The sequence below is a fragment of the Terrapene carolina genome, unplaced genomic scaffold, assembly GCF_002925995.2.
Source record: "Terrapene carolina triunguis isolate 2854851 unplaced genomic scaffold, T_m_triunguis-2.0 Scaffold247, whole genome shotgun sequence".
NCBI classification, from domain to species: Eukaryota; Metazoa; Chordata; order Testudines; family Emydidae; genus Terrapene; species Terrapene triunguis.
Genome location: NW_020664598.1, coordinates 10,115,429 through 10,142,428, shown reverse-complemented (window position 1 = coordinate 10,142,428; position 27,000 = coordinate 10,115,429). Strand labels below are relative to the sequence as shown.

Sequence of the window (27,000 nt, the reverse complement as noted above, 5' to 3'; positions counted from 1 at the left end):
TTGCAGGCTGGGGGGGATGGGAGTGTAGAAGGGATGTGGCAGGGTGGGTGAATCTGCTGCTAGCCATTGCCACGTTGTCACTGGGACATGGGGGCAATGCAGTACCAGGGCTGCAGTAACTCCACAGGCTGGTGAATGGAGGATTCCCTCTTCTGTCAGCCTCCAGGATTCAGACAGAAAAGATGTGCAGGCCATGGATAGTCACCCAGGCTGGAGTGAATTTTAAATAGAATTATGATATGCAAGCAAAGAGAGCAGAGAGTCACCCACAGAAGCCTCTTTTGTTGCTAAGCTATAGTAATTAAGTAATGTGTGTGCGTGTGTGTGTGTGTGTGTGTGTGTGTGTATACATATATATCTTAAGCATTCACACATTCAATAGAGTGATAATGTGAAATAGCTAGAATATTATTGGCATTGGCATACAGTCACTTCAGCCAGTAGCTCTTGGAAGAGAGGATGCTGAGAAAACCTTCATTCTATCTTCTTGAGGGCACTGCAAAGAGTTCCCATCTCACCTGCATATGAAATAGCAAAAATCAGTGTTTGTCCTGTTAGTCTTACAGCCTGTTTAATACATTTCAGTGGAACTACAGCACAGCCATATTTTCATGCCCGGAAAGAATGAGACCAAAGAGGCGGGTGATAGACTGGGCACATTAACTTCAATGGAAGTTTTGCCTGAGTATGGACAGCAGGATCAGCCCTTATATCTGGAGTTTTATCAGCCATAGATGCTGTGTAAGATCAGGGATGCTGGCTCTGAGCAGGCCAGTCAGTCAATTGGAAAGAACTGCTCATCCTGAAATGATGAAAGAAAATCCAAACAGCCTAAGGCTGTGAATATCCCCTTTTCCTTACTGGGGGCAGAGAGAGCCACAACTCTGGTTTCATTCTCCTGTGATATCACCAACCAGTCCTTCAAACTTTGCCAAAGTCCTCCAGCAAAAGGAAGAACATCAAGATGTGATATTTCCAATGTAAAAAGCAAACAATAAAGTGGGAAAACTACTTTGGGGGATAGGTGAAATTAGGAAGCAGTTTTTATACACCATAAAGGAAATACTTAGGACCTGATCAAATTCCCACTGGAGTGAGAATCAGGTCTTTAATGGAGGCAGGAGAAAAACACTTCTCCTCATTCAAGTCCTAGCTTTTGAGGAACCTATTATAACAAAACTGCAATTGCTTACTGCTGATGGACTCAGCTAAATTCTTCAACTGGTTTGCGTTGTCCAAGACTTCAATTCTCTGGGTGTACGGATTGTAGCGAACGGAGAAAGGTCGAGGGATTGTCGAAGCAAATCTCCTGAAGGAGAAAAGACAAAAACTTTTATGAAAACAACTGTTTCTTTTTAAGTAACCTGCTCCTTTAAGTTGGGAGGAACTTTTATTGATGTGAAGGATAGGGAAACCAATGTGGTAAAGTAACTGAAGACCTACTGGCACTTATATGCTGGAGCTGAAGATCTGGTCCCATAATTGTGGCAGAACACCTGTCATTTGCCAAAGCTCTCTCACCGAGGTTTTACCAGATTAATAACTTGCCTTGGAAAATGTCTGTGCTTCTCAAGTCACCTACAGTTCTGGTTACTTCAAAAGTTTGTGGGAGAAGCAGAAAAAGTGGGAGACTTAAGGGCTAGGTAATAGGCTACCAAGACCAAGGGCCTCATGTACTCTGCAGTACACCTGGGCCAAATTCTACAGCAGCAACTCCTGTGTTAATTTATTCTATCACCCTGAAAGTCCTTCATTCCCAACCCCCACAAATGCACACGGTTATGGCTCATAGTTGAATATTGACATAACATTTGTTGATGATTATGTTCAGCCATGCATATTTCTGGGCATAGGTGTTTTCCTCTATCCTTTCCAGGTGGCTACCTCCGCTCCCTGGGCCATGGTTTCCGCAATGCTGTCCAGGCAACCCAGCTCCAAAGGCAAACACCTGCATGCGCCTGTGGTCAACAGGCCCAAACAATGGAGCACGTCATATCTGAATGTCCCCTTTGTTCTTTTGCCGGGGGCCTGAAGGACATTCACCAGTTCACTGCTGTGGCAATGTGCTGGCAATCAAATCTAGACATAAATTTGTAGTCGTTGCTATCTATCCAAGCCATATGAAAGAAGAAGAAGAAACTCCAGATTGAATTCAGGCCATGATAGTAGTGACTGAAGCCACAATCCCACCTGAAGCTCTTTATGGGCTGCTCCTCTGTGTTCATGTGGAGCTCCGCACAGAACCGTGGCCTAAACATATTATCATGTGATGGCTAGTCAGTGGTCTATAAGACAAAGGTTGCTGGTATCAGTCCAGGTCCTTCTGGGCAAGTGTCAGCATTCTAGGAAAAAGAATGTTCCTCCTAGATCTCAGCAAGAGTCCCAAGGGCTTCACTAGAAGTAGGAAACCTTAGCTCAGACACAGAATGATGACTAAAAAAACTAAGGCAGTCTGTGACCAAAATCTCCCTTGTATTCACATCCTACACACTGTTCTAATAATTTTTGTACAAAATATGCCTTGTGAGGTATCATTTGAAAACTAATAACTCACTGATCAATAATATCATGGTGAAATGCATGTAGTAACATCATATGTAAAGTTATGAAATCCCCCTGTATAATATTGGCACATGTTCAAAAACACACAGTTATGCCCAGGCAGAAGTATCCCAAACAAAGAAATGTGTGTTTACCTCAGTAATACATATAAATATTAAACAAGGTCCTCAAAACAGCAGGGAGAGGAGATGGCAGGCGACAAAGCAAATTAGCATTTCAGCAAACACGGGTGAGAAGAAAGAACATGGAGCCTCCTTCACCACCAGACTTCATGTCACCTTCTTTACTATTTGAATAAACTTTGTCTTGAGGGGTAACCCTCAGAAGAATCTACTTCAAAGGTTAACTGGACTATAAAAGAAAGGGGCAGGAAACCCCAAGGTATCTCTCTCTTTCTCACCTAAGGTGACAAAAGAACCAGATCATTGACTTTGAGGGGAGATCCCAACCTGAGAATTTGGTCAGCCATATTGCTGGGAACGTGTGTGAGGATTTTACCTTGAACCAAGTCTAGCTTGTTAAGTTTTATTTTATTTATTATCAAGTGTAAGAGAGTTTTATTTTTATTTCTCTTGTAACCATAGTACCTGATGCTTGAATTCACTCAAAATCCTATCTTGTTTTGTTAATAAACTTGTTTTATTTTTAATCTGAAGCAATTCGGTGCAGTGTTTAAATTGAACTGTTTGGTAACCAGTTAAAGTAGCAAACTGTTGAATACTGACCCTTTACAAGGGCAATGGATCTTTAATATCTGAACTGTCCAGGAGAGGGCTGGACAGTGCAGAATAGATGCTTTTGGGAAAATTTGGAACTGGATGTGTGTTGGGGTCGCCCTGAAAGTAGTAACCAAGACTGGTGGAAGCCAGAGTGTGACTGGGGTGTTGCTGACAGGTTGCTGGGGTCAGAGCTGTTGGATCAAGGCTGTAGATATGCACACACACACTCAGGGTGTGACCTTCATGCTGGTAGCTCTTTGTGAGTGGCCCAGTTTGGAAGCTACAACAGTAAAGCATTGTAAGGAACCCATGGTTACAAGGCAGGCAGTGACCCAACCTTATTTCAATGTAAAGCCCAAGTTGGAAATAGATACATGAGGTGTAACATAAATAATAATAGTTATTTTTATTATTAAGGGTTTCCATTGTGGAATAAAAGGGGGAAAGATTTGAGCAGCAGATGAAGCTACTGAGCAGAACCGGAAAAGAATAGTTGTTATGAAAGGAGAACATAGCCCAAGGATTTTGTTGTTAGCCTCAACTACAAGAAGCCAAGGCTTGACTGGGCATAGAGACTGAACTACTCTCTCATCCCTAGAAGGGATTTCCCCAGGATGTGATTGGCAGAGTAGCATCACTTCTGAGAAAAACTGAAGACTTCAGCCTTCAGGGCTATCAAGCTGACGACAGAACACATTCAAACAGTCCCCTTATGCAGAGCAAAAGCTCAGAGAAGCTTTCAAAAGCCAGACCAGAAGTCTTAAACTTCAAGAATTCAGAGAACATGTTCCTCAGCTGCAGGGGTCCACAAAGGCTTTGGGGAGGTATGTGCGTGTGTGTGTGTAAGATATTGCCTATAATGGAGAGGATTATTTTACCTTACTTTTTCCTTTGCATTTTTAAAACTTTCAGCAACATAGTAAACAGGCTGGAACTCAGTGACGGGGTATTTCTGGACTGCAGTCTTCTCCAGGTTAAGGGATTGAATTTCAGGCTTATCTGATAAACAGTACTGCATGGAAAGAGTGAGAGATTTCTTTCTATTAAAAAGTGGTTTTGTTTGAATAACGGAGGAGGACAATGTTACTTAGACATGCACACATTCAGTTATTCAGGACCTGCTCTTCCTCCCATTGAAGACAAAAGGAATTTGACCATTGAGTTCAAAGTGAGGAGAAGCAGGCCCTAAATGAATATAATGATACATTTATGAAATATGACTTCTATGCAAAATAACAGAGTCATAGATTCTAAGGCCAGCCCTCCCGTTTAACACAGGCCATGGAACTTCCCCAAATCTGTTTGAATTAGAGCCAATTTTTTTTAGCAAAAACATCCAATCTTGATATACTAGTTGCTAATGATGGTGAATCCATCACTGTCCTTGGTGAGTTGTTCCAATGGTTAACTACCTTCACTGTTGAATTTTGTGCCGTATTTCCAGTCTGAATTTGTCTAACTTCAATTTCCAGGCATTGGATTGTGTTACACCTTTCTCTGCTAGATTGAACAGCCCACTATCAAATATTTGTTCTCCCTGTCAATACTTGAAGACTGTCAACTCACCCCTTAACCGTCTCTTTGATAAGCTAAATAGATTGAGTTTCTTGAGTCTATCACTGTAAAGAAGTGGTCCCCAAACTTTCAGAGTCATGTCCCCCTTTGCCCCGTCTGCACCCCCTACGCCTCCACCGGGGCCAGGAGCGGGGCCGCAGCTCCAGGAGGGGGGAGACACAGATGGGGTAAGAGGGCCGAGGCTGGGGCCGAGCTGGGGGTGGGTCTGGGTCCAGGAGCGGGGCCGCAGCTCCAGGAGGGGTGAGACACAGATGGGGTAAGAGGACCGACGCTGGGGCCAAGCTGAGGGGTGGGTCTGGGGCCAGGAGTGGGGCCACGGACGGGGCCGGGGGAGGGGGCAGGAATAGAGCCGCAGCTGGACTGCGGTGGGGGCCAGCAGACAGGCCGGTGGCCAGGTACAGCTCCACTCCTCGACTTGCTCCCAGCCTTGGCCCCAGACCAGGAATGGAGCCATGCCTAGAGGCTCACACTGGGGGCTGGCGCGGGGCAGGAGCGGAACCACAGTGAGGTTGGGGATGGGGCCAAGCACAGGGCCGGGAGCCAGGGATGTGGCTGGGGGCAGGACCAGAGCAGAGCTGGGGGCGGGGAGGGGCTGAGTGGCACTCCCTCCCGGGGGGGGGTGGCCCAGGTCCTGCTGCGCCCCCAGACGTTCCTCCATGCCCCCCACTTTGGGACCCTCTGCTATAAAGCATGTTTTACAATACTTTAATCATTCTCATGACTCTTCTCTGAACCCTCCCCAATTTATCCTTCTTGAATTGAACTGAATACAAAATTTCATTAACAGTTTCACCAGTGCCCAACACAGAGGTAATATAATCTCCTTACTCCTATTCAAGACTCCAAGCATTGCTTTAGCCTTTTTGTCCACAGCATCACACTGGGAGCTCATGTTCAGCTGATTGTCCACCATGACCCCCAAGTCTTTTTCAGAGTCATTTCCCAGTCCTCTACCCTGTAAGTATGGCCTGCATTCTTTCTTTCTAGATGTATGTCTTAACATTTGGCTGCATTGAATTATAGTACTCCATTTAATTCAATCTGGATGCACAGTACTAGGTGAAGATACAGTAACATTTACATAAGAAACACGTAATTAAAAAAAAAAGGAACACGAATCATGTAGCTATTATGATGTGTTATTGGCAACAAACCTGCAACTCGCCAAATGAAGACAGCAGCCCAGCACCATAGGCCTTTATTGCATCACCTTCTTTACAGAGTCCAAATTCCACCGTAAACCAATAGACCTAACATCAAAATTAGACAGAAATAGATGATTCTCTAGGCAAAAAATATCTGACCGTGTGGCACTGATTTTTAAGTATTTGGAACTTACATTTGCTAGAGAACGTTTTTATTTAAAGTGTAGCTATGGTTTAAATAGTGACTGTTTTAAAATGGTTCCTTTTTACTGAACAGATCTGCTCTCGTTCAGTGAAATTCACCCCTTTGAAGAGGGTCAGCAGTAGGTCTATGTTTCACTTACATCCTACTTAAGCCGTCAAAATAGCCATGTGTGTATTCAGATCTGCTTACTTTCCTGACAGAATAGTTATTTGTTACAGCCTTTATATTTTTTGGCAGAACAGAGCCAATAAAAGCTACATGAGAGAGAAATGGATTGTAATACAGGTTGTCAATCATTGACAGAGGTTGAGTTTTGTTCCCTTAGCGACACAGATTATGTTTCCTGCTTCACATGTAGGGCACCAAGCTATTACAGAGGCAAGGGAGAGTAAAAGAGACTAAATGGTTAGCAGAACTCTGACAATTGCTTATGGTTAGCCTTGGCAGGAGTAGATTTTTAATCAGTAAATGTTGGTAAACATCAATTTCAGTGGACATGCACAAAGCAAAGAAAAAATATTTTCAAAGATACCAATTGAAATTTACAGATTGGTGAAGTAAGAAAAATGTTGCCTGAGAACTTACTAGAGTTTGATTTAAGAATATTTACTTTGTATATTTTGACATGTGACGTTAACCATTTGTGTTGTAACAGTTCTGAAGCTTTAAATTTTTCAATCTTAATGTCTACTACAGTCATTCAGTAAATATTGTCTGCCCCCCCCATTATTTCCCACATCTGTGAAAATTTAAATAGATAAAAAACGAAAAAGTTTAAAAAACAAAATCTTGTGCAACTGTGAAAATTTAAATGTCTAAAATGCTTAAAAACAAACATCAATATTAGCAGTCAAATTTATAAAAAAATAAATAAAAATGGAATTCTGCCAAACCTACTTACGCTACCTGAGCTAGAAAGAACACAGCTTGACTTTCAGCTGGAGTTCATAAAGCTCTGCATCTCAGCTCTCCCACAGTAGGATATGAGTAACTCCCATTGACATCAGAGGGAGTTATTTGTATCATAGGGTGGAAGAGCAGAGTCCTTGGCAGGTAGAACGGCTGTCAAAACTGCCTCTTCCTGCACATTTGCAGGAGAAATGAAGTAACTGCAGTATCACCTTACCAGAAAGGGTCCAGCTAGAGCAAATATACTCTGGCCCTTCATGTTTAATCACAACTGTGAAGTCAATAAGGCTCTGATAGGATAAGCATTCTTATTATCCATGAAGGCAAGTGTTTACAGGTGGGATTTTCCAAAGTGCTTATCATTGGCCTAATTCTGCTTCCATTAAAGTCAATGGGAATTCCACCACTGACTTCAGTGGAAGCAGAATTAGGCCAGCCCTTCGCCCCAGATCTTCAAAAGGTATTGAGGCACTTCACTCATTGTAATCCATGGGAATCAGGTGCCTAAATAATTTTTTAAGATCCGGGCCTGAGAGCTTTGCAAAATCCCATCCTAATGTATTAAATTACCGTAGCAAGTTTCTCAATATATTCATCTGGCGCTCCCAAGGATGCAAGTCCAATTTCCTGCAACAATAAATCATTGTTCTTCAAGCTGTTTAGTGCAAACATTGCTTCTTATATGCGTTATTTCATTGTTCACTTTTTAATTACCATCTAGTACCACCACACATAAGTGTGAACAGAGCACCTTGCCCTAGTGCATCAGAAAATGTTAACCAGAAGTCCCTATGGAAGTTAATGAGGGGCTCTGTCTAAATGTCATTTGCGTGGTGTGACCCATTGGACCTGGCATGTAGCCCATTTCCACTGACTTCAATAGGGTTTAGATCAGGCCGATAGTAAGCAATCAGCAGAGCCTTACAATAAAAAGATGATAAGTCAATCACAAAGCAGATACTTTAAATATTTATCATTCTTCTGGTGGACCCTGATGGAAAGTGAACATAAGAACGGCCATACTGGGTCAGACCAAAGGTTCATCTAGCCCAGTATCCTGTCTTCCAACAGTGGCCAATGCCAGGTGCCCCAGAGAGAATGAACAGAACAGGTAATTATCAAGTGATTCATCCCCTGTCGCCCATTCCCAGCTTCTGGCAAACAGAGGCTATGGACACCATTCCTGCCCATCCTGGTTAATAGCTATTGGTGGACCTATCCTCCAAGAATTTATCTAGTTCTTTTTTGAACCCTGCTATAGTCTTGGCCTTCACAATATACTCTGGCAAGGAGTTCCAACAAGGTTGACTGTGCGCTGTGTGAAAAGATAATTCCTTTTGTTTGTTTTAAACCTGCTGCCTTTTAATTTCATTTGGTGGCCCCTAGTTCTTGTGTTATGAGAAGGAGTAAATAACACTTCCTTATTTACCTTTTCCACACCAGTCATGATTTTATAGACCGCTATTATATCCCCCCTTAGTCGTCTCTTTTCCAAGCTGAAAAGTCCCAGTCTTATTAATCTCTCCTCATAGAGCAGTCGTTCCATACCCCTAATCATTTTTGTTGCCTTTTTCTGAACCTTTTCCAATACCAATATATCTTTTTTGAGATGGGGTGACCACATCTGCACACAGTATTCAAGATGTGGGCATAGCATGGATTTATATAGAGGCAATATGTTATTTTCTGTCTTATTATCTATCCCTTTCTTAATGATTCCCAACATTGTTAGATTTTTTGACTGCCACTGCACATTGAGTGGATATTTTTAGAGAACTATCCACAATGACTCCAAGATCTCTTTCTTGAGTGATAACAGCTAATTTAGACCCCATCATTTTATATGTATAGTTGGGATTACGTTTTCCAATGTGCATTGCTTTGCATTTATCAACAGTGAATTTCATCTGCCATTTTGTTGCCCAGTCACCCAGTTTTGACAGATTCTTTTGTAACTCTTCGCAGTCTGCCTGGGACTTAACTATCTTGAGTAGTTTTGTATCATCTGCAAATTTTGCCACCTCACCGTTTACCCCTTTTTCCAGATCATTTATGAATATGTTAAATAGGACTGGGCCAACTACAGACCCCTTGGGGACACCACTATTTGTCTCTCTCCATTCTGAAAACTGACCATTTATTCCTACCCTTTGTTTTCTATCTTTTAACCAGTAACCGATCCATGAGAGGACCTTCCCTCTTATCCCATGACTGCTTACCTTGCTTAAGAGCCTTCGGTAAGGGACTTTGTCAAAGCCTTTCTGAAAATCTAAATACACTATATCCACTGGATCCCCCTTGTCCACATGCTTGTTGACCCCCTCAAAGAATTCTAGAAATTGGTGAGGCATGATTTCCCTTTACAAAAACCATGCTGACTATTCCCCGACAAATTATGTTCATCTATGCGTCTGACAATTTTGTTCTTTACTATACTTTCAACCAATTTGCCTGGTACTGAAGTCAGGCTTCAGTTTGCCTGGGGTCACCTCTGGAGTCCTTTTAAAAAATTGGTGTCACGTTAGCTATCCTATACCAAATGACTGGAGAAGCTGATTTAAATGATAGGTTACAGACTACAGTTAGTAGTTCTGCAATTTCATATTTGAGTTCCTTCAGAACTCTTGAGTGAATACCATCTGGTCCTGGTGACTTACTACTGTTTAGTTTATCAATTTGTTCCAAAACCTTCTCTAATGGCACCTCAATCTGGGACAGTTCCTCAGATTTGTCACCTAAAAAGTGCTTCCCCATAAGCTCATATGAAATGGTTCCAGAAGCTAGGGACACAGTGTGAAAAGAACCTACTCTTATCTCAGGAGCTAAATGTGAATATGAATTACAAAGACATCCACATGGGTGTAAAATACCCAAAGTGCAGAAAAAAAAATGCAAGCCCAACTCAAGAATGTGTATAACTAACTTGCTCTAAAACACAGACTGCATGCTGCAGAGTCAAAGGCTATGTCCTCACTGCAAAAAAGAGGGCCATCTTGATGTAAAACAGGGTTGATCTCCACTTACTACACCAAGGTAAAGACTATCTGTGCCTTGTTTCAGCTAGGATTTACACTGAATTAGCTATCTTGATGTACAAACACACCCTTTGGTGCAGTGAAGACATAGCCAAAAGCTCAATCCCTTCCCGAGGTTTGGTGTGATTAACAGAGAAATTAAAAATTAACAACATACAATACAAAGTAGCAGCTCAAATTTTCTCCACCAGGTTTGATGACTCTGAGGGTTCCAATCTTACCTCACCTCAGCTACTCTCCACCCAAGTCACTCCAGCTCCTGTATATCAGAGTGGGGTAACTAGTCATCTGACTCAGATGTCATCTAATCCTTTCTAAACAGGATTAACACCTGCTAAGAGGGTGTTAGGCAAACACTATCAGCCTGTTACAAGGGATATGGATTAAAAAACCAAAACTACACAAAAATGAAATCTATATTTTGTATACACTAGGGTTTTTTGCGTGAACTGAGTCTAATTTTTTAAACAATAAATAAAACAGGTTCTACTTAAATATATGTACAGCAAAATTTTAAATCACATTGCATACTTTTCATAACAGATCGGCCAATGTGCTTCAACTCTGACTGATGGGATCACTTCTGGGAGACAGGAGAGTGTGTTTTCTATGCCCATTCAGTTCTTAGCAACTTTGTTGAATCTGCCAATGCAGCTGCCAATTAATATTATGTTTACCTGTCCATAAAGAACTAGACCTTTTCACACAGATTGCTGAACAGCAGACAGATAATAAATACTTGTTTTTACATGTGAAACTGACTCACCTGACCTCAACTAGATTTCAGACAATAAGCTAGAAGTTGAAAGCTCCATAACCCTTTACTAATTTCCTGAATTATCCAGTTTCTGGCATCTTAAATTACAATGATAGAGTAATGTATGCACTTACCTGGGAAAATTGAGCAAAGCTAATGTCAGCAAACAGAGGTACATGTCCTAGGAGCTCATGGCAAACATCACTAGAGAAAATAAGCTGTATGAATTAACTTTATTTCAGAAAAATGTTTAGACATACTAGTGTCAGAGTCTCTCCATGTGTACAGAGGAGAAATCACATTAGAGAGAAATGCCCAAGATCCAGAGGGAAAGGAATTTCTATCTCAGGTACTTCTGGAGCCCACACTACTGTGCCATCTGGGTCTCTCACAATTTATAACAAATTTATGCTCACAACAGCCCTGTGAGGAAGGGAAGTGCTGTTTCCCATATTTCACAGAAGAGGCGCTAAGGCCCAGGGAAACTAAGTGACTTGCCCAAGGTCACACAGGCACTTTGTGGCGGAGCAGAGAATTGGGAGCAGATCTCCCAAATCCTAGGCTTGTGCCCTAACCACCGGACCCTTCTCCCTTTTCACTTTGTTAACAGTAATCACTGCTAACAGCTGAAGAAGAGAACAGTAAAGCAAATCTTGGCCCTAAGTAAAATATACCCTGTATATTCAGCCCTGCAGAGAGAAGCAGCTCAAGACCTATGCACCACTTAAGTCCCACAAAATAAGTGCAGAGGCTTTGTGCCAGCCCTTTGCACAGGAGGAACATAACTCTCTTTGAATTCCTGGGCCAGGTTCACTGGAGCCAACACCTGTAGGTGTAAACTATACCTTCCTGCACCACCCTGGGCCCCTGCAGCTCAGAGGGAATTCACCCTGCAGAAGATGCTGTGTTGGAGCTGCTACCCTCATGTGGACTTTTCAGCCATGGGAGTAGGGGGCAGCTTTAGCTTATCATGTGGCCTCACAGGAAGCAAGCTGACCAGGCTGTTGAGGGGCTGCACTTTGGAATCTGCCTGGCCAAGTCCGCTTTGACCTGTGCCACTCACTTCTTGGGCTGCTGCAGCCTCCCGCTGGCAGACTCTCCTTCACACTCCTACAGATATGGCGGTTTGCCAAAGCAGCAATTCTTGTGCTTAAAGCTCCCAGATGGCCAGAGCACGTGTTTCAGGGAGAGCTGGGCAAGGGATTGCTGGTAGTTGGAAAGGCAGAGAGGAAGTGGTGAGGGGTTGTGCAGCTTTGCCATATCCCTGGCATAAAGGATTGGGTGGGGGAGAAAAATAGAATAGGAAGGAACAAGGAAAGAGGGAGGAGGATGAGATTCTCCAGGCAGCACCGGGGCTGCGGAAGACACTCAATACAACTCTGCTGTGCAGAGGGTGGGCAGCTACAGAATGGACATGCAGGGGAACATGGTAAGTTGTGCACAGCAGAGCAGGGCTCCAGATAGATCAGCATGGAGGGAAGTGGAGTAGTGCAGGCTAGGGACAGGGAGGTAGCCAGTAGGTCTGCAGTTATGATGTGTCAGTGGCCTCAAGCCCCTGTGAAAGGGGAGCACAAGGTTTGCATCCACTATTGCAGACCAGGGACTGGAGTAATGCCTCTTGAGGGACTGTGAATTTGCCTTCAATTTGCACATGGGGCTATGTGGGAGGATAACACCCACAAATTTGTTAAACAAAATGCTTTAACAAATTTCACCTAGAATGAGAAGAAACAAGAGAGAGGGAAGAAAGATAGTTAACCTCTGCAGCTTATGCAGCCCTGTCTACCTTCAGTGCCAAAGTACTTACGGTTCTGGTGTGTACATTGGTTTAGATCCATGGCGGATGTACTGTGTAGAGTGAAACACTCTGAATGCCAAACCAGCCAGGAAATCCCGAGAAGACAGCAGGCCAGCGACAGGGCGTAAGCGGAATCCAGTGCAGGCTTTAGGGAGAAAAAGGTTCCATTTTAAAATGCCTATTGGACTTGGTTTATGCCTCTCCTTTGGGTCCTGGGAACTGGACAGAACTTTGCATCAGTTTTCTCTCTTAATTATAAGCTTGGGTACCAAATAGTGGAGAACTCCCTATCTGCCTAAGGTACTTACATGGCCACCATCACCACAGTATCTCTACGCCTCACACTCTTTAATATATTCATCCTTGACACACCCCTGTAAGGTAGGGGAGTGCTATTATCCCTATTTCGCAGGTGGGGCACTGAGGCAGGGAGTAAGTAAGTGACTTTCCTAAGGTCACACAAAGTCTGTGGCAGAGCAGGAAATTTCACCTAGAGCTCTCAATTCTCAGGCTAACACCCTAACAGCTGGACCATCCTTCCTCTCTATTGGGCTATTTTAACACAAACATACTTTGCAAGAATTTTGAAACATCTTCAAGTTGTGGAATATTATCCTCCTGGTAGCCACAGTATTTTTCCAGTAGCGGGAACACGTGGTTGTGTTCATAGCAAGCATGAGTTGGATAGAGAGTCTTCAGCTCCCTGAAGACTGTGCCCCACGTTTTCTTTTCTTCCTCTGTGTAAGTCACTTTAGGAATAGGCTGCCCACTGTAAAGCAAAAAGCATTTTTAATCCACAGTGAAATGGATACACCTTAAACCAGCAATATAAAGAAGCGGCTTGTGTCACTGGCATCTGTGCTTGTACTCCCACCCGAAGCTGGACAGGAGTTGGTGTGGGTGACGAAAATTCCTCTTCTTATATACAGCAAGAGAGAAAACAATGTGATGCACAAGGGACCTGATCCTCCTCTCACTCGCATTTGTGTACATCTGGGATAACTCTACTGAATTCAGTTGAGCTATGCTGTCATTTAGATTGTACACTCTTAAGGGCAGAGGCTGTCTCTTCCCCTGTATTTGTTCACTGCCTGGCACAATGGGGCCCTGATCTCAGTTGCAGCCTTTTGGTTCTACTGTCGCAAAAGTAAACTGTGTTTATTTTGCTGCTGATGATGATCTGCTAGTAAAATTCACTGACTGCTGAATTTCATTGATTTTCCTTTATTGAAGTGCAGAAGGTTGTTGCATTTCACGCCTATTGATTTGTTTTGACGTTCCTACTGTGGTCAGGAAAACTTCAGTTCTGAAGATGCACAGCTCTTACTGGTTTAAGTATCGTGGAGATGTTCCTAATTATCACTAAATGCAGATTTTGGTAAATTTGATTTTATTTAAAAATGAATAACCCCCGGGTCAAATTCCCCCTCAATCATGTGTTCATGCAGCTCATGCTGATGTTAACAAGAGGTAGGCACCATGAACCATGACTTTGGCCCTGCATTCCCTATTCCCTTGGAATTAAACGGAGGGAGGAAGATTCCTTAGCAATAAAGAAAAGGGCCATAGGTGAATCCCCAGCTTTTAAAAATCAAAGGGTTTTAAGCAACTTAATAGGGTTAGCAGCACTCCTGGAATAATGCTAGGGCTTTCCAAGCCCAGAGATTCATTGTTAAACTCCAGTGATACCCCACCGCCTCCCACTCTCTCATTTTAACTTCGGCCTGGGGGCAGCTCCCCAGTAACTCTGTAATTTTCTGCCTGTGTGCATCAGTCCTCCTTGATCTATGGAGCTTTAAACATGCTCTTGAATTATTAAGAATGCTGGGGGACCACTGCTGTTCCTACAGCACTCACTGGTCCTAATTAATCTTTGGGCCACTTTCACAGGGCTGGAGAAGGAAGCCGAGGCTTAGCGCACTTTCAAATATCAATCAAAAGGTCCCAGAGATCAAGAGGGCAGGGACGAGGGAAGGAGGCATGAGAACAGGGAGCCAAAAGCAAGGGAGAGAGAAGGCAGGGACGTAGGAATTCACGCTGGGGAAGGATAAGAGTAAAATGAAAAAAGAAAAAGGAGAGAAGAGAGTCAAACAAGCAGCAGATATGGGCAGAAAAGACGTGCAAGGGGAAAGCGACGGGCGGGAGAAGAGATCAAAGGAAAAGAGGACAAGAGAGTGTGAATCTGCTCATTACATGGCTGTCCCACTTCTTGTAGCTGATTTTTAGAGGTAATGGCACCTGAATTTCATAGTTACCCTTTAAAGGCCCAACCTTCCCATCACCCCCAACAAGCTCCAAGTTCACCGGGGATCCTCTGTGCCTGGATCTGCCCCTTTTTACACAGCTGGGAACTCAGCTGCCTCCATAGAACTGTTTCTCACCCCTCTGCAGAACCTGCAACAGAGCATCTCTGCAGGGCTCAGGGTCTGAGGGTGCGGCTACTGGGTGGCTGGATGGATGGCCCAGGGTGGTGCCAGAGGGTTCTACACGGTACCCCTTCCACTTTGTGAAGAATCCAAAAAAGCCAAATTTCTTTGCCAGCTTTTCACTGTTCTATTATTATTCTATTATTTGAAAGCATGGATCTTATGAACTCCTGATAGAATACGAAGTAAACACATAAAATCCCAGCCTGGTCTATCTCCCAATATGGACAATTTAGTAATACTGTTGGGGGTCTCATCCTCCTAACTTGTTTCTGGTTTGGTAATGGCTATTCTTGATACTTGTTCTATTATTTTTATATAAAGTTTGGTTGAAGTCTGCAAAGTAAGGGACAAATTCTGCTGTCAGTTACAAAGGCTACAATTCCATGTACTCCTGTAAGTGGGGATGCACCTCTGTAACTAAGATCAGAAACTGGCCATAGAGGCTCACCCAAACTTTCTAGCCAGCAAGCAGGTTCCTCTCTGATTTCTTTGACTCCTTTCAAGCAATTAAACAGTCAAGTTGGATCTTTTGTCTTGTAGCTTAGGGTATGTCTACACCCAGCCGACAGTTCGGCGGCTGGCAATCGAAGTTCTGGGTTCGACTTATCGCATCTTGTCTAGTCGCGATAAGTCGAACCAGGAAGTGATCGCCGTCGACTGCGGTACTCCAGCTAGACGAGAGGAGTACCGCGGAGTCGACGGGGGAGCCTGCCTGCCGCGTGTGGACCGAAGTAAGTTCGAACTAAGGTACTTCAAACTTCAGCTACGTTATTCACGTAGCTGAAGTTGCGTACCTTAGTTCGATTTGGGGGTTTAGTGTAGACCAAGCCTTAGACTGTAAGCTCTTTGGGGCAGGCACTGTCTTTCTGTTCTGTGTTTGTACATCAGCCTGCACAGTGGGGCCCAAAGTAAAATTAATAAAATAAAATAATAATAATGGTTTAAAAATCATGAAAGACATGATCTGATCCTTTGAAGTCAAAGAGAGACTTGCCCTTGACTGCAAGGATTGGGCCCGTTAGGTATAATATAAAAGCGTGAATGACTTTGGCAGAGAGTTTTAGTTCCTACTGTCATTCAAATTTGACCGTGAACAGAAAAAGAAATAAAAAGCAGAAAACAAAATGAAGTCCATCCTAAAGAAGTGGATCTGCTTCATTTGTTTATTTTGCTTGTGAAACGAGAACCTAAATTGCTCAATGCAGCTGGATCAGACATGATAAAAGTAGAGTAATAAGCACTGGATTAACAAGAGGACCATACGTTATTCATTATTTTAATAGTGTGTGCAGCTCCTTTAATGTAAATTATATACACTCTCCCCCGCTCCACTGTTTAATATGGAGAATACCAGAAGCTGCATTATTCAGTGCTCAGGTCTTTGTAGTAGCATGTGATACTGTTGTACAATTAGACAACAAAGCTTGGTGCTGGAGTGTGGTGGGGGGACATGTCCTCATTTGAATGTCTGCCTTGAGCAATTTACTTTTGTTTTGCTGTAATTTGGGATAAATGCATTTACAGGAAGATTTAAACACACGCCAAGAAAGAAGGAGCCAACAGCAAAAAGGAAATCCCTGACAAGAATTTGTTGTTGCCGTGATGAAAGGGCAGTGACAGGTTGGGAAGCATTCACTTGTGTGACTGGTGTCTCTCTTGTCCGTGTGGTGCACACTCACTGTCTGTAGTTGTAGGCGATGTCAGCAAACTCCTTTCTGCGGGCCCGGTAAACAGGATCTTTGAAACCCTAGGAGGAAACAATTAAAATGTACTCCTCTTGCTTAGTGGGAACAATGCAGGGTTCAGGCCTTAATCCTGCTCCCCCTGAAGACACTGGGAGCTTTGACACTGAATTCAGAGGGAGCAGGAAAGTGATCTTAGGCTAAAATTGAGATCCCAGCCCACAGGGTGGACACCAAGCGCACAAGAGCAAGCAGAGAAGACCGATTCTTCCCAGGCTGAATGACTGCTTTGCTGAAATAGCGTATGCAGGCTGTTCACATCCTCCCACCAGACGGTGTGTGGGAGAGAGACAAGAGGATCCATTTAGCAGCAATTTCCCAGCCTTACTCATGTCCTGCCTCCTCCCGTTCTCTGCACGCTGCCCAGCAGGGGGCTCACAAAGAGTAGAGCTTCACTCATTACCACACTGGGGGTGTGCACCCCGATGCATGGCTCCCCCACACATTCAAGCTAAAAAGCTCACCTCTTATACACTTATTTCTCACAAGGTTCATCTAGCCAGTGAGGATTAGGCCTCACCTGAAGATGAGCTCTGCGGAAGCTCAAAAGCTTGTCTCTCCCACCAACAGAAGTGGGTTGAATAAAAGGGATTCCCTCACCCCCTCATCTTTCTCATATCCTGGGACTGACACAGCTACAATGCTGCATACTCCCGTCCTTTCTCTGTCTTGTCTATTTAGACTGTGAGCTCTTCAGGGCAGGGACTGTCTCGCACTATGTGTATGTACAGTGCTTAGCACAATGGGACCCCTGTTTCAGTTGAGACCTCTAACTACTACTCCAATATACACATAATATTGGTAATTTGGTTAACCCCAGCACAGTACAAGATGAAACTGGATCTGGGGACAACTGGTATCCAACATAGTTGTATTAGATCAAAGTATTATACACAAAAAGGGGTCAGGTGATTTGAAAAGTTATATGTTATAGAATAGAATGGTATAATAGAACATTTATCCTATTTTTAGCTCCCACGTCTATCTAAATGACAGCAACTGAGTGACTCCTAGTTTTTCCTCCTGGCTGCATCCTAAATTCTACTATCCTTTCTTACTATACCATATGCCTAGTTGTGCTTTGATTTTATGAGAACATAGAGGAAACTGATCACTAACTAATGAGTTCTACCAGTTAGAACTGAGCTGCTTCATTCATTTCAATACCTGAGTTTTCTTTCTTTTTTTTTTTTTTTTTTCTTTCAAGAACAACATCTTTTTATGACATGCTCGTATGCCAGTGCAACAAATGAGAAGGCTATTGATTCAGTTTGCTGAAGTAATTGCATCTTCTTTCATTCTGTTTTTCATATGACCGCACTGAATATCATGAATCATTGTACATGATACACAACGGACTTTGAATTAAGCAATAGGTAGTGAATGACTAATCACCCCATCTCAATTAAACTAATAGCAGCAATTTTTGCTACACTGCTTGTAATTTATTTATAATCAGCCTGTCTCAATTAAACTAATAGCAGCAATTTTTGTTGTGCTGCATGTAACTCCGTGTGTTTTGACATGAAAATAAGTTATTGTATGGGAGGGGGTGGGGATAGAAAGTATTTTTGCATCAAGAAAAGTCTTTAAAACACTTAAGGATTCATGTGCTCACTAGCACAAACAAATGCACTTTCATTATTTAAATTGCAAGCCCCTTGGAGCAGGGACCACTTCTTTTATTGGGGCTTGCATCATAAATGCCACATTGGCATTCAACAAATAATATGTAGGTGTCAATCAACTATACGTTCATTATAAAAGGAAAAAAAGCTCTTAATATCCCCATGCTGGAATATGGTGATTGTTAACTTTCTGTGGCTAAAAAATTGTTTGTCAAGACACCGTATCCCAGAATCCTTTGCATATGTGTAGTTGGGAGAAAGTGAGTGTGCCTGTGATGACTGTGTGCTCTGAAGATCCCCAGCTGCCATAATGCTTGGGGCTGCTGGCATTTGCATAAGTTAGAGCAGCCTCCAGACTGATCTAATTTATGTCAGGGACTGACTCTCAAACAACCCTAATTATGGGAACTGCCTTTGTGCCTCCCTGGACCACTAGAGTTACCCTGGTATAAAACGTGTACATGAGAATCCCAATTACTATAAAGTTGTTCTTTGTTTAAAGGTAGGACTTGTTTCTTACAGGGTGGTCTGCATCCAGTTCAGCTCCATAGGTTAGGATCTGATTGGCAAATCTGTCAAGCTCCTGGATAGTTCTCGGGAACCACGGCACTACAAAACAGAAAAGAAAATACAAATTAGCCTCTTTTCATTTTAGCTTATCTTGGGGTCTCATCTAACTCTTTCCATTTCTTTGATATAAATATAAAGTAGGATAAACACCAGGCTAGAATCACTGGTACTTTTCGGAAGTGTTGCACTGCACCAGTGATGCAATACAACAGTAAACCCAGTTTCATGAGCCAGTTAAGTTGGGTTTATGGATGTTTTGCATTGTTGGAGCAATGCAAAGCAGCTGGAGCAAATCCAGCTCCTGGCATTAAGTTTGCTTGTGATTGTTATTATTTATTGCTTGATTATTGATATTTCTTGAATGATCAGAACATAGGAATTACCAGACTGGATCAGACTCAAGTTCCATCTAGTCTAGTATCCGGTTTCTGACAGTAGCCAGAGTCATCCGCTTCAGGGGAAGGGGCAAGAAACCTTGCAGCAGGTAGATATGGAATAATCAGCTCCATGAAAGGCTCATTCACTTCCTAATCTCTGCCACTTTGCCTGGCTTATGACGTGAAGCAGTATACAAATTAAACAGCACTCTGATGCATCTGATTAGTGTTGTATCAATTAGCAGACATCGCAATAATGCATAAGGAGCCATTTCAAACAGCAGGAACAGGTCTGATTGTCCATTGCCCTGGGACTCACATATGCATTTGCATCGGTGCACAGTAGGTGTAAAAAGCTACCAACACTGATTTCAGAGTCTTTTGCACCCAGCTTGTACTCACACTGCATGAATGTGAGAACTACATGAGGTGCAGGGCAATAGAGAATCAGGCTCCATTTCTTTTTATTTGGATCAGAGAGGGAAAAATGGCACCCAAATCTCTCTTGAGAGCAACTACTATAATAGGAGAGGGGTCATTACAGCTCTTGTGGTGACAACAGCACTGCTCTCAGCTTGGATGTCACATGGGGTTCGCACTCTGCATTGATGCGCCTTACTCTCTTCATGTAGGGTACAAGTAACTGCCATTGAGATCAATGGGGGTCACTCATCCCAGAGGGCCACGGAGTTTAAAGTGGAGAGTTCAAGCCCAAGTGCTCTCAGTGTTCTCTCTTCCAGCTGAACTGCACCGTGACTTACATGAATTTAGCCTCTTTCTTGTCATAAAGGTGCACCATTCCTCCAGCGAGTGCCTTGAAACGCTTCCCGTGCCCTGCTTTCTGCCCTAACGAGGACACTGCTGCTGAGTGAATCAATTTTATTTTGTTTAACATTTTGGTTTTTAGTTAATCTCAGCTGCCCGAAAAGTTCTGCACCAACAGCTCTGGAAAGAGAAGTCCCGTATAAATCTGCCAGGGTGCACAGCCAGCTGCAGCGCAATCCCTCCCACAGTGCCCCGCTGATGTTCCACAACCCTGAGCCGCATGGACCACCGAAGGGATGAGAGGATCATTCCGTCTCCAGGCCTATTCAGCCCGTGGTCTCTCTGCTGAGACTGACAATAAAGAAGGCATTTATGGGGTACGGTTTAAGTAATGTGGACACCTGCAGATCAGAATTGGAGTCAGACCACTAGCTCATTTCACATAGACCCCAGAAATGCAGTCTGCATTTATGACTACTGGGTGGCATGCTTCCGTGACATGTCCATCTGTGCAAGGGCAGTGTTATGCACACTAATGTGAAAGTTGTGTACTGTCTTTGTGCTTTTAGAATTCCTGCCGCAAACAGTTTCTAAACATCAAAACAGACTCTTTTTAGGGCAGTGTTTTTTTGTTTTTTTTCCCCTTTAATGAAATTGAATGTGGCTTTGTACTGCAGAAAGAAACGGTCTTTGGAGCCCCATGCTACTAACTTTAATCAGACCTAAGAAGTTAGTCACTAGATGGCAGCAGAAGTAGCATCAAAATCTTTCACGACTGGATAGATTTGTTTTTTAACCATAGCTCCATTGTTTCTTTAGAAATATTTGACTAGTTTCTGTCAGTAATCTCAACCCCCTCAGATTAAGTAAGCAAATGGGACGTGGTTATGAAATAATGTTTTTACTTGATACAAAAGTCACTGTCAGCATACACACTAAAAGAAGGCAAACCTCATACAACAACCCTGGAGGATGCCATTATCTTTTACATCTATTGCCTAGGCAACTAAGCTAGTGGCTTTATGGTCAGGAAACCTGGGTTCTGTTCCCAGCTCTGTCAGTGACCTTTCACGTGAATCACAGCACCATGCTATGCCTCAGTTTCCCCATCTGTAAAATTGGGGTGACAACAGTCTGTAAAGTGCTTTGAGATTTTGGGAGGAAAAGTGCTACTTTGAAGCTACATGTACCTTATTAATTATTGCAACAACATATTGCCATTCCCAGGGAAGCTCTAAAACTCATCAGATCTGAACACAGCAGAAGGCCCACTAGTGACTGTGAAGCCTGCTATGCCCTGTGATGGATTTCAGCGTGTGCTGAGAGGATGGTCTGTTAGGGATTTTGAAGAGGAAGAGGTATTCCTCTGAACTAGAAAGATTTGGGTTCAAGTAATTTCTGTTCCAAATGTGGCTGAATTAGACAAAAAATAGTATCCAATAAACTTTTATTACCAAAGAGTTCGACAAATGGGTGATTTACAAACCAGGGGGCAGATTCATTCCTGGGCTGGCACCAGCATAGGGACAGAAGGGAGGTGGTTTGTTTCTCCCTTATTTGAGCTGCTGGGGTGGCCAGTGTGGAGCGTTGTGAAGATTAGAGCAGCCCTCAGGGCTCCCCAAACTTGTACCCTTGCATCAGTGGCCCTAGAATCACCAGGACACAAGTCCACCCTAGTCACACCGCCTTCCACTACTCCCCTCCCTCCTCCGGCCTAACTTCGCCTCACCTCCTGTTACCCGCCCCCCCACCTCAGAACACCCTCAGTGCCTGCGGCTCATGTGGATTCAGCTCAGAGCTGGTGGAGTGGCTCTGTAGTAGGGGAGATCCCTGATGAGAGAGGCTTTATACCTGCCCTATGGTCCATTTGCACCAACCTCACTGGTACAAAGGGGCGGCAGCAGAAGGCTGAACAGGGCCCTATTAGTCTTCTGTCGAGAGCTTAGTGTTCTCAGCATCCAAGTCAATGGGAATTGAGGGTGTTGAGCACAGCATGGGATTTAGCCCCTCTGCCCTATACATACAGTAGGAATCAGAGCAATTAGTGATGTGAGAGAGCTGCTGGGGTATATTGTCTGGCAATGCAGTTCAGAAAGACCTTCCCCAACAATGCTAGCAACAGTTTAAAAATATCAAATCAAATTAGGCTCTCAATGAATTTGTCAAATATTTTGTTTGCTGACATGTTTTCGCGGGGGCTAGTTAACCAGACATGCTGGCTGTCTGCACTGCGGTTAATGAATTGCCCGAGCAAGCTGTTGCAACAGGGAGCCTCTGTGAAGAAGACTTCAAGAGAGAACATGGGCTGATCAGTAATAAATATTGATTTGTCTGCAAATGAAACAGCAGCATTTATGGGCATGTACTGGACACCCAAGTGGTGACCAAATTAACATGGGGTCAAATGCTTAATAGGATGCTAATAAGCTATTTATATGTGGGGCAACAAAATGGAAGCAGTTAGGAGTTTCTGCAGAGCTCCTACATTCTGACCATTGTGAGGAGGGTCAAAGCCAGGTCTATTAAATTTATAGCTGTTCGAGGCACAGGTTTAGACCTTTTTAAACAGATCCAAATGCTTTGGCCTGCCCCAGGGTTTAGCAAACAAGGCTCTTACAGAACCTCAGCCTCCAGCCGGTCTCAGAAATGCAATAAATTGTCTCTGTTTCCCGCCACTGAAATAGACTAATATTTAATTCTTTTATTCCTGGGCTCCTAGGGGTCTGCAAATACTCAACTTGTTTCCCAAAAGAGTCATGAAGAGATGCACTGTGTGTTCGCAACAAATAACTCTAATTCCACAAAAGGCATTTGGCCAGATGAAACACTTCAGCACATCGCTCATGTGAAGAGCTAAAGTTACCTTCAGAATGATGACATTTTGCTAGCATTTGCTAAGCTACAGTTATATTATTGATCTAAAGCTTTTATTCATTGCTTGAATAGGGGGAAATATAATATCTTTTGTCCTACAATTAAGAGAGCTTGGGGGGGGAAAAAAGAGTAAAAATGATAACTGAGCCCAAATGAAAAATCATCAGTACACTAAAGCCCCAGACCTGGTAAAACATCAAAACATGCTTCAAGTTAAGCACAGGGTTCATAGATTTTAAGGCCAGAAGGGACCACTGTGACCATCTAGTCTGACCTCTGGCATAGCACAGACCATAGAATTTCACTCAGTGATTCCTGCATCCATTCCAATAACCTGTGGTTGAACTAGAACTTACTTTTTTTAGGAAGATATCCAGCCTTGATGTAAAGATTTCAAGTGATGGTCAATCCACTACACATTCCAACTGATAATCACCCTCACTGTTCAAAGTGTGGGCTTATTTCTAGTTTGAAAATTCACCTACTTTCAACTTCCATCCATTCAATCTTGTTATGCCTTCATCTGCTAGATTAAAGACCTCTCTAAAGATCCAAGGTCTTCTTCCTGTACTTACAGACTATGATCAATTCACCTCTTGGCCTTTTCTTCAATATGCTATGGGTATGTCTACACTACAGCCACTGGATGCTTCCTACATTGACAGAAGGAGTTTTTAAATTCAGTCCAATATAATAAATCCACCTCTCTGAGAGGCAGTAGTTAGGCTGACACAAGAATCCTTCCATCAACCTAGCCATGTCTATACCGGGAGTTAGGCTGACCTAATTACGGTGCTCAGGGCACAAAATTTTTCACAGCCTTGAGTGATGTAGCTAAGTTTATCTAATTTTTAAGTGTAGACCTGGCCTAAATAGATAGAGCGCTCACTGTACAGCACATTTTCCAATCCTTAAATCATTCTTGTGGTTCTTCCTTCTCTTCATTGCTCAGGTACTTTGCTGGACCAAGTCCTAGTGGCACTCAACAAACATCAGGCAAAATGAACAAAAACTATTTAAGCGCAAGCCGATAAAAAGCCCAGACTGTCATAACTAGATCAATTGAGGAAAGAGGATTTCACTAGCCTAGATGGCACATTGGTCACCAAGAAGCAACATAGGGAAATAAAACAAAACCACCTTTGCTACCTCCTGTGACCCTGCACTGAATTCATGTAAAGTGCACAGATGAACTGAACCCATAATCCTTATCAAAGAAAAATCAAATCCCATCTATAGATGGTGGATAAGGAATTGGCACTATTGCCTTAGCTTAAGTAAGTTGCTTCTTTCTTGACACAGATGTGTCTCATAAGGAGAATATTTTCCTTGGCAATGAAAAAGGCCTGTGTCCACATATGACATAGGGGAGGTTGGCTTGCTAGTGTGTGTGTGTGTGTGTGTGTGTGTGTGTGTGTGTGTGTTTGTGTGTGTGTGTGTGTGTGTGTGTTTGTGTGTGTTTGGGGGGTAGTGGTGATATTTTGTTTAGTTTTATATTTTAAAAAAAGAACATCAGCAGATTCTGATGTTAAGATTCCAATGTTAAGATCTATGAGTGATGATTTTAAAGGGCAAGTCAATGTAGACATTGTCATGGCAATGCTAGTTATTTATTAACACTGTCATATTTGTTTAAGGGACAAATTCAGCCATTACGTCTTCAGCTTGGTCTCTCATTTCACTCTGAACCTGTGTATGCTTTGCTCCCTAAGCAGCCTTAGTCCACAGGTGCTGGAACTAGGGGTGCTGCTGCACTCCCTGGCTTGAAGTGGTTTCCATCAGATACAGGATTTACAGTTTGGTTCAATGACTCTCAGCACCCCCACTATACACATTGTTCCAGCGCCCCTGCCTTAGTCTGACTTTTAGGGCACAACCCTCCTGAGATTTAAACTCATGGTGGGCCTTTCCACTAATGGCAACTATTGAAACTGAAAAGGGAATCAAGGACAGAAGAAATAAAAATAAAATGATTCATTTGATCTTCTCTCTCTCTGATGATAAATTGCTTCCACTAACAAACAAAAACAGTCATTCCTTCAATCAGAAGGGATCGAATTAATCTCTGCTGCTCTGAAGTCAATAGAGATTAATCTGGCTCAAGAAGACCTTTTGATGAACATGAAACATGAAGTGAAATCCTAGCCCTGATTAAATCAATAGGATTTTTGCTATTGACTTCAATGGAGCCATGATTTCTCCTGTGGTCTTTTTGTTGTTGACATTTTGAGCTCTACCCTGTGCTCGAATCAGTGCCTACGAAACCTTTAATCACTGCTGCTCAGCAAAATCTTTCCAGGGTCTGTAGCTTTCTTCTGAAAATATAATTCAGAAAGAGGACGCGTGACAAAGAGAGAACATCTGTGATAATAAGTGTAGCTGAGGCCTGGCCTGGAGTAAATAACTCCTGGAGGGAGGCCTCTTTTTTTGGAAGAGAAGATTAGGGAAGGAAATTAATCATAAGGTTGAAAACAGAATGTTTGTTCTAAATAAAGTAAGTAAATAGGTCAGTAGGCTAAGAAGACAGAATGTCCGAGACAACTCAGATAAGAGGGGAAACACACAGGGACTGTTTACTATGAACTAGATAACAAGGGAAGTTAAGAATATAGAGAGGAGGTAAAGAGGAAGTCGAATGGTGGTCAGCATGTGGACAGCGCATGCTGCACAGAGATTGGTTCCTGCAAAGTAACCAAGCCGATCCAAAAATGTGCGCTGCAATGTATAGTAAATGCAATGAGATGTGTAATGTATAGAAAGGGAGGAAGTTTCTGTGTAACTTTGGAGCTGTGATGTACCCTGTATCTGAGTCTGATCAGCTCAGCATAGCACTGCTGTGTGTCCAGTAAAGATACCCGAGTGACAAAGGCAGGAGTCGAACTGAGTTCTTAGGAAGCCGAGTGGAAAGAGGTCTCGGAGGGAATCTCAACAGTAGTGCTAATAGCTCCCTGCCCAGGCATAACCCTTTCTCTCTTGTCACTTGTATGGAGGAAACTGACCCCAGAGAGTATTTGTTGGAGGTTTCTTTCCCCCAAATGTAATGTCATGGGTCAGGCACAAAGGAGATGGTAAACGGATTACCAGGATTTATCTCGGGCAGATATTAATGCCCTTTTATGTTGTTCCAAGGAAGGAAGAGGAAGAACCAGACCAAAAGCATTTGAAGACAATCTTAGCTGAAATCCTATTAAAATCACATCTGGTATCTGAAGAGGTATTTAGGTATTAATAAAGTGGGTGTTGTGGTTTCTTTACATGAATCTTCTGGGCCATGTCTTTACCCGGGCCCCAATCCTGTGAGGTGCTGAGCACTCTCAACTCTCACTGACTTCAATAAGAAGAATGGAGGGTACTCAGCACCTCCCAGGATCATGCCCTAGTTCCCTAAAAAGGCAAAACTACCATCAACATTGCTGGGAGTTTTGCCTGCGTGAGGATAGGTTGAGCCTGCTCCCACTGAAATGGGTAGAAAAAACTCCCTGATTTCATGGGTTGGGGGAGGGGTGCGATTGGACCCAAAAGATTTGAGTGAGATTATGGGGGCAAGATTATGCCTATGAGGGGGAAGATTGTGCCTGACTCTTACGTAGGTGCATTGTGGGGGAAGAAGTGCACAAGAAGGCTTCCTCTCCCCTCCCCCCTCATCATCCAACCTGCATAAGAGTCAGACACAGCTTCTGCCCCTGAGCTTGAAGAAGGATACAGCCTGCTCCCTCCATCCACCAAGGGGTGCACAGTGCTCCAGAAAGGGATGGAGAGAGATTGGAGGCTGATCAGCCTGCAGAGAAGGACCACTGTGGAAGAGATGGGGAAATGATTTCCACACTCTGAAGGGGTGCAGTAATAGATCCCTGCCAGGGAAATCAGAGAAGAAATCTACTTCCTTGAAGCAGAATTTCTTCCTCTACTT

At 43.2% G+C, this 27,000-nt stretch overlaps 1 protein-coding gene across 1 annotated transcript in view; it reads right to left on the bottom strand.

Moving 5' to 3' along the window:
- Positions 1 to 325: 325 nt before the first annotated feature.
- The window catches only part of PAH (phenylalanine hydroxylase), a 54,955-nt gene continuing 28,280 nt past the window's right edge, over positions 326 to 27,000 (bottom strand). Inside the window, exons 4-13 of the mRNA XM_024208162.3 lie at positions 19,025 to 19,113; positions 16,814 to 16,881; positions 13,278 to 13,474; positions 12,715 to 12,850; positions 11,042 to 11,111; positions 7,686 to 7,742; positions 6,011 to 6,106; positions 4,160 to 4,293; positions 1,194 to 1,309; positions 326 to 518 (exon numbers count right to left, since the gene is read on the bottom strand). Of these exons, the coding sequence (XP_024063930.1) occupies positions 475 to 518; positions 1,194 to 1,309; positions 4,160 to 4,293; positions 6,011 to 6,106; positions 7,686 to 7,742; positions 11,042 to 11,111; positions 12,715 to 12,850; positions 13,278 to 13,474; positions 16,814 to 16,881; positions 19,025 to 19,113 (1,007 nt within the window). The 3' untranslated portion in view covers positions 326 to 474. The remainder of the gene's footprint in view (positions 519 to 1,193; positions 1,310 to 4,159; positions 4,294 to 6,010; positions 6,107 to 7,685; positions 7,743 to 11,041; positions 11,112 to 12,714; positions 12,851 to 13,277; positions 13,475 to 16,813; positions 16,882 to 19,024; positions 19,114 to 27,000) is intronic.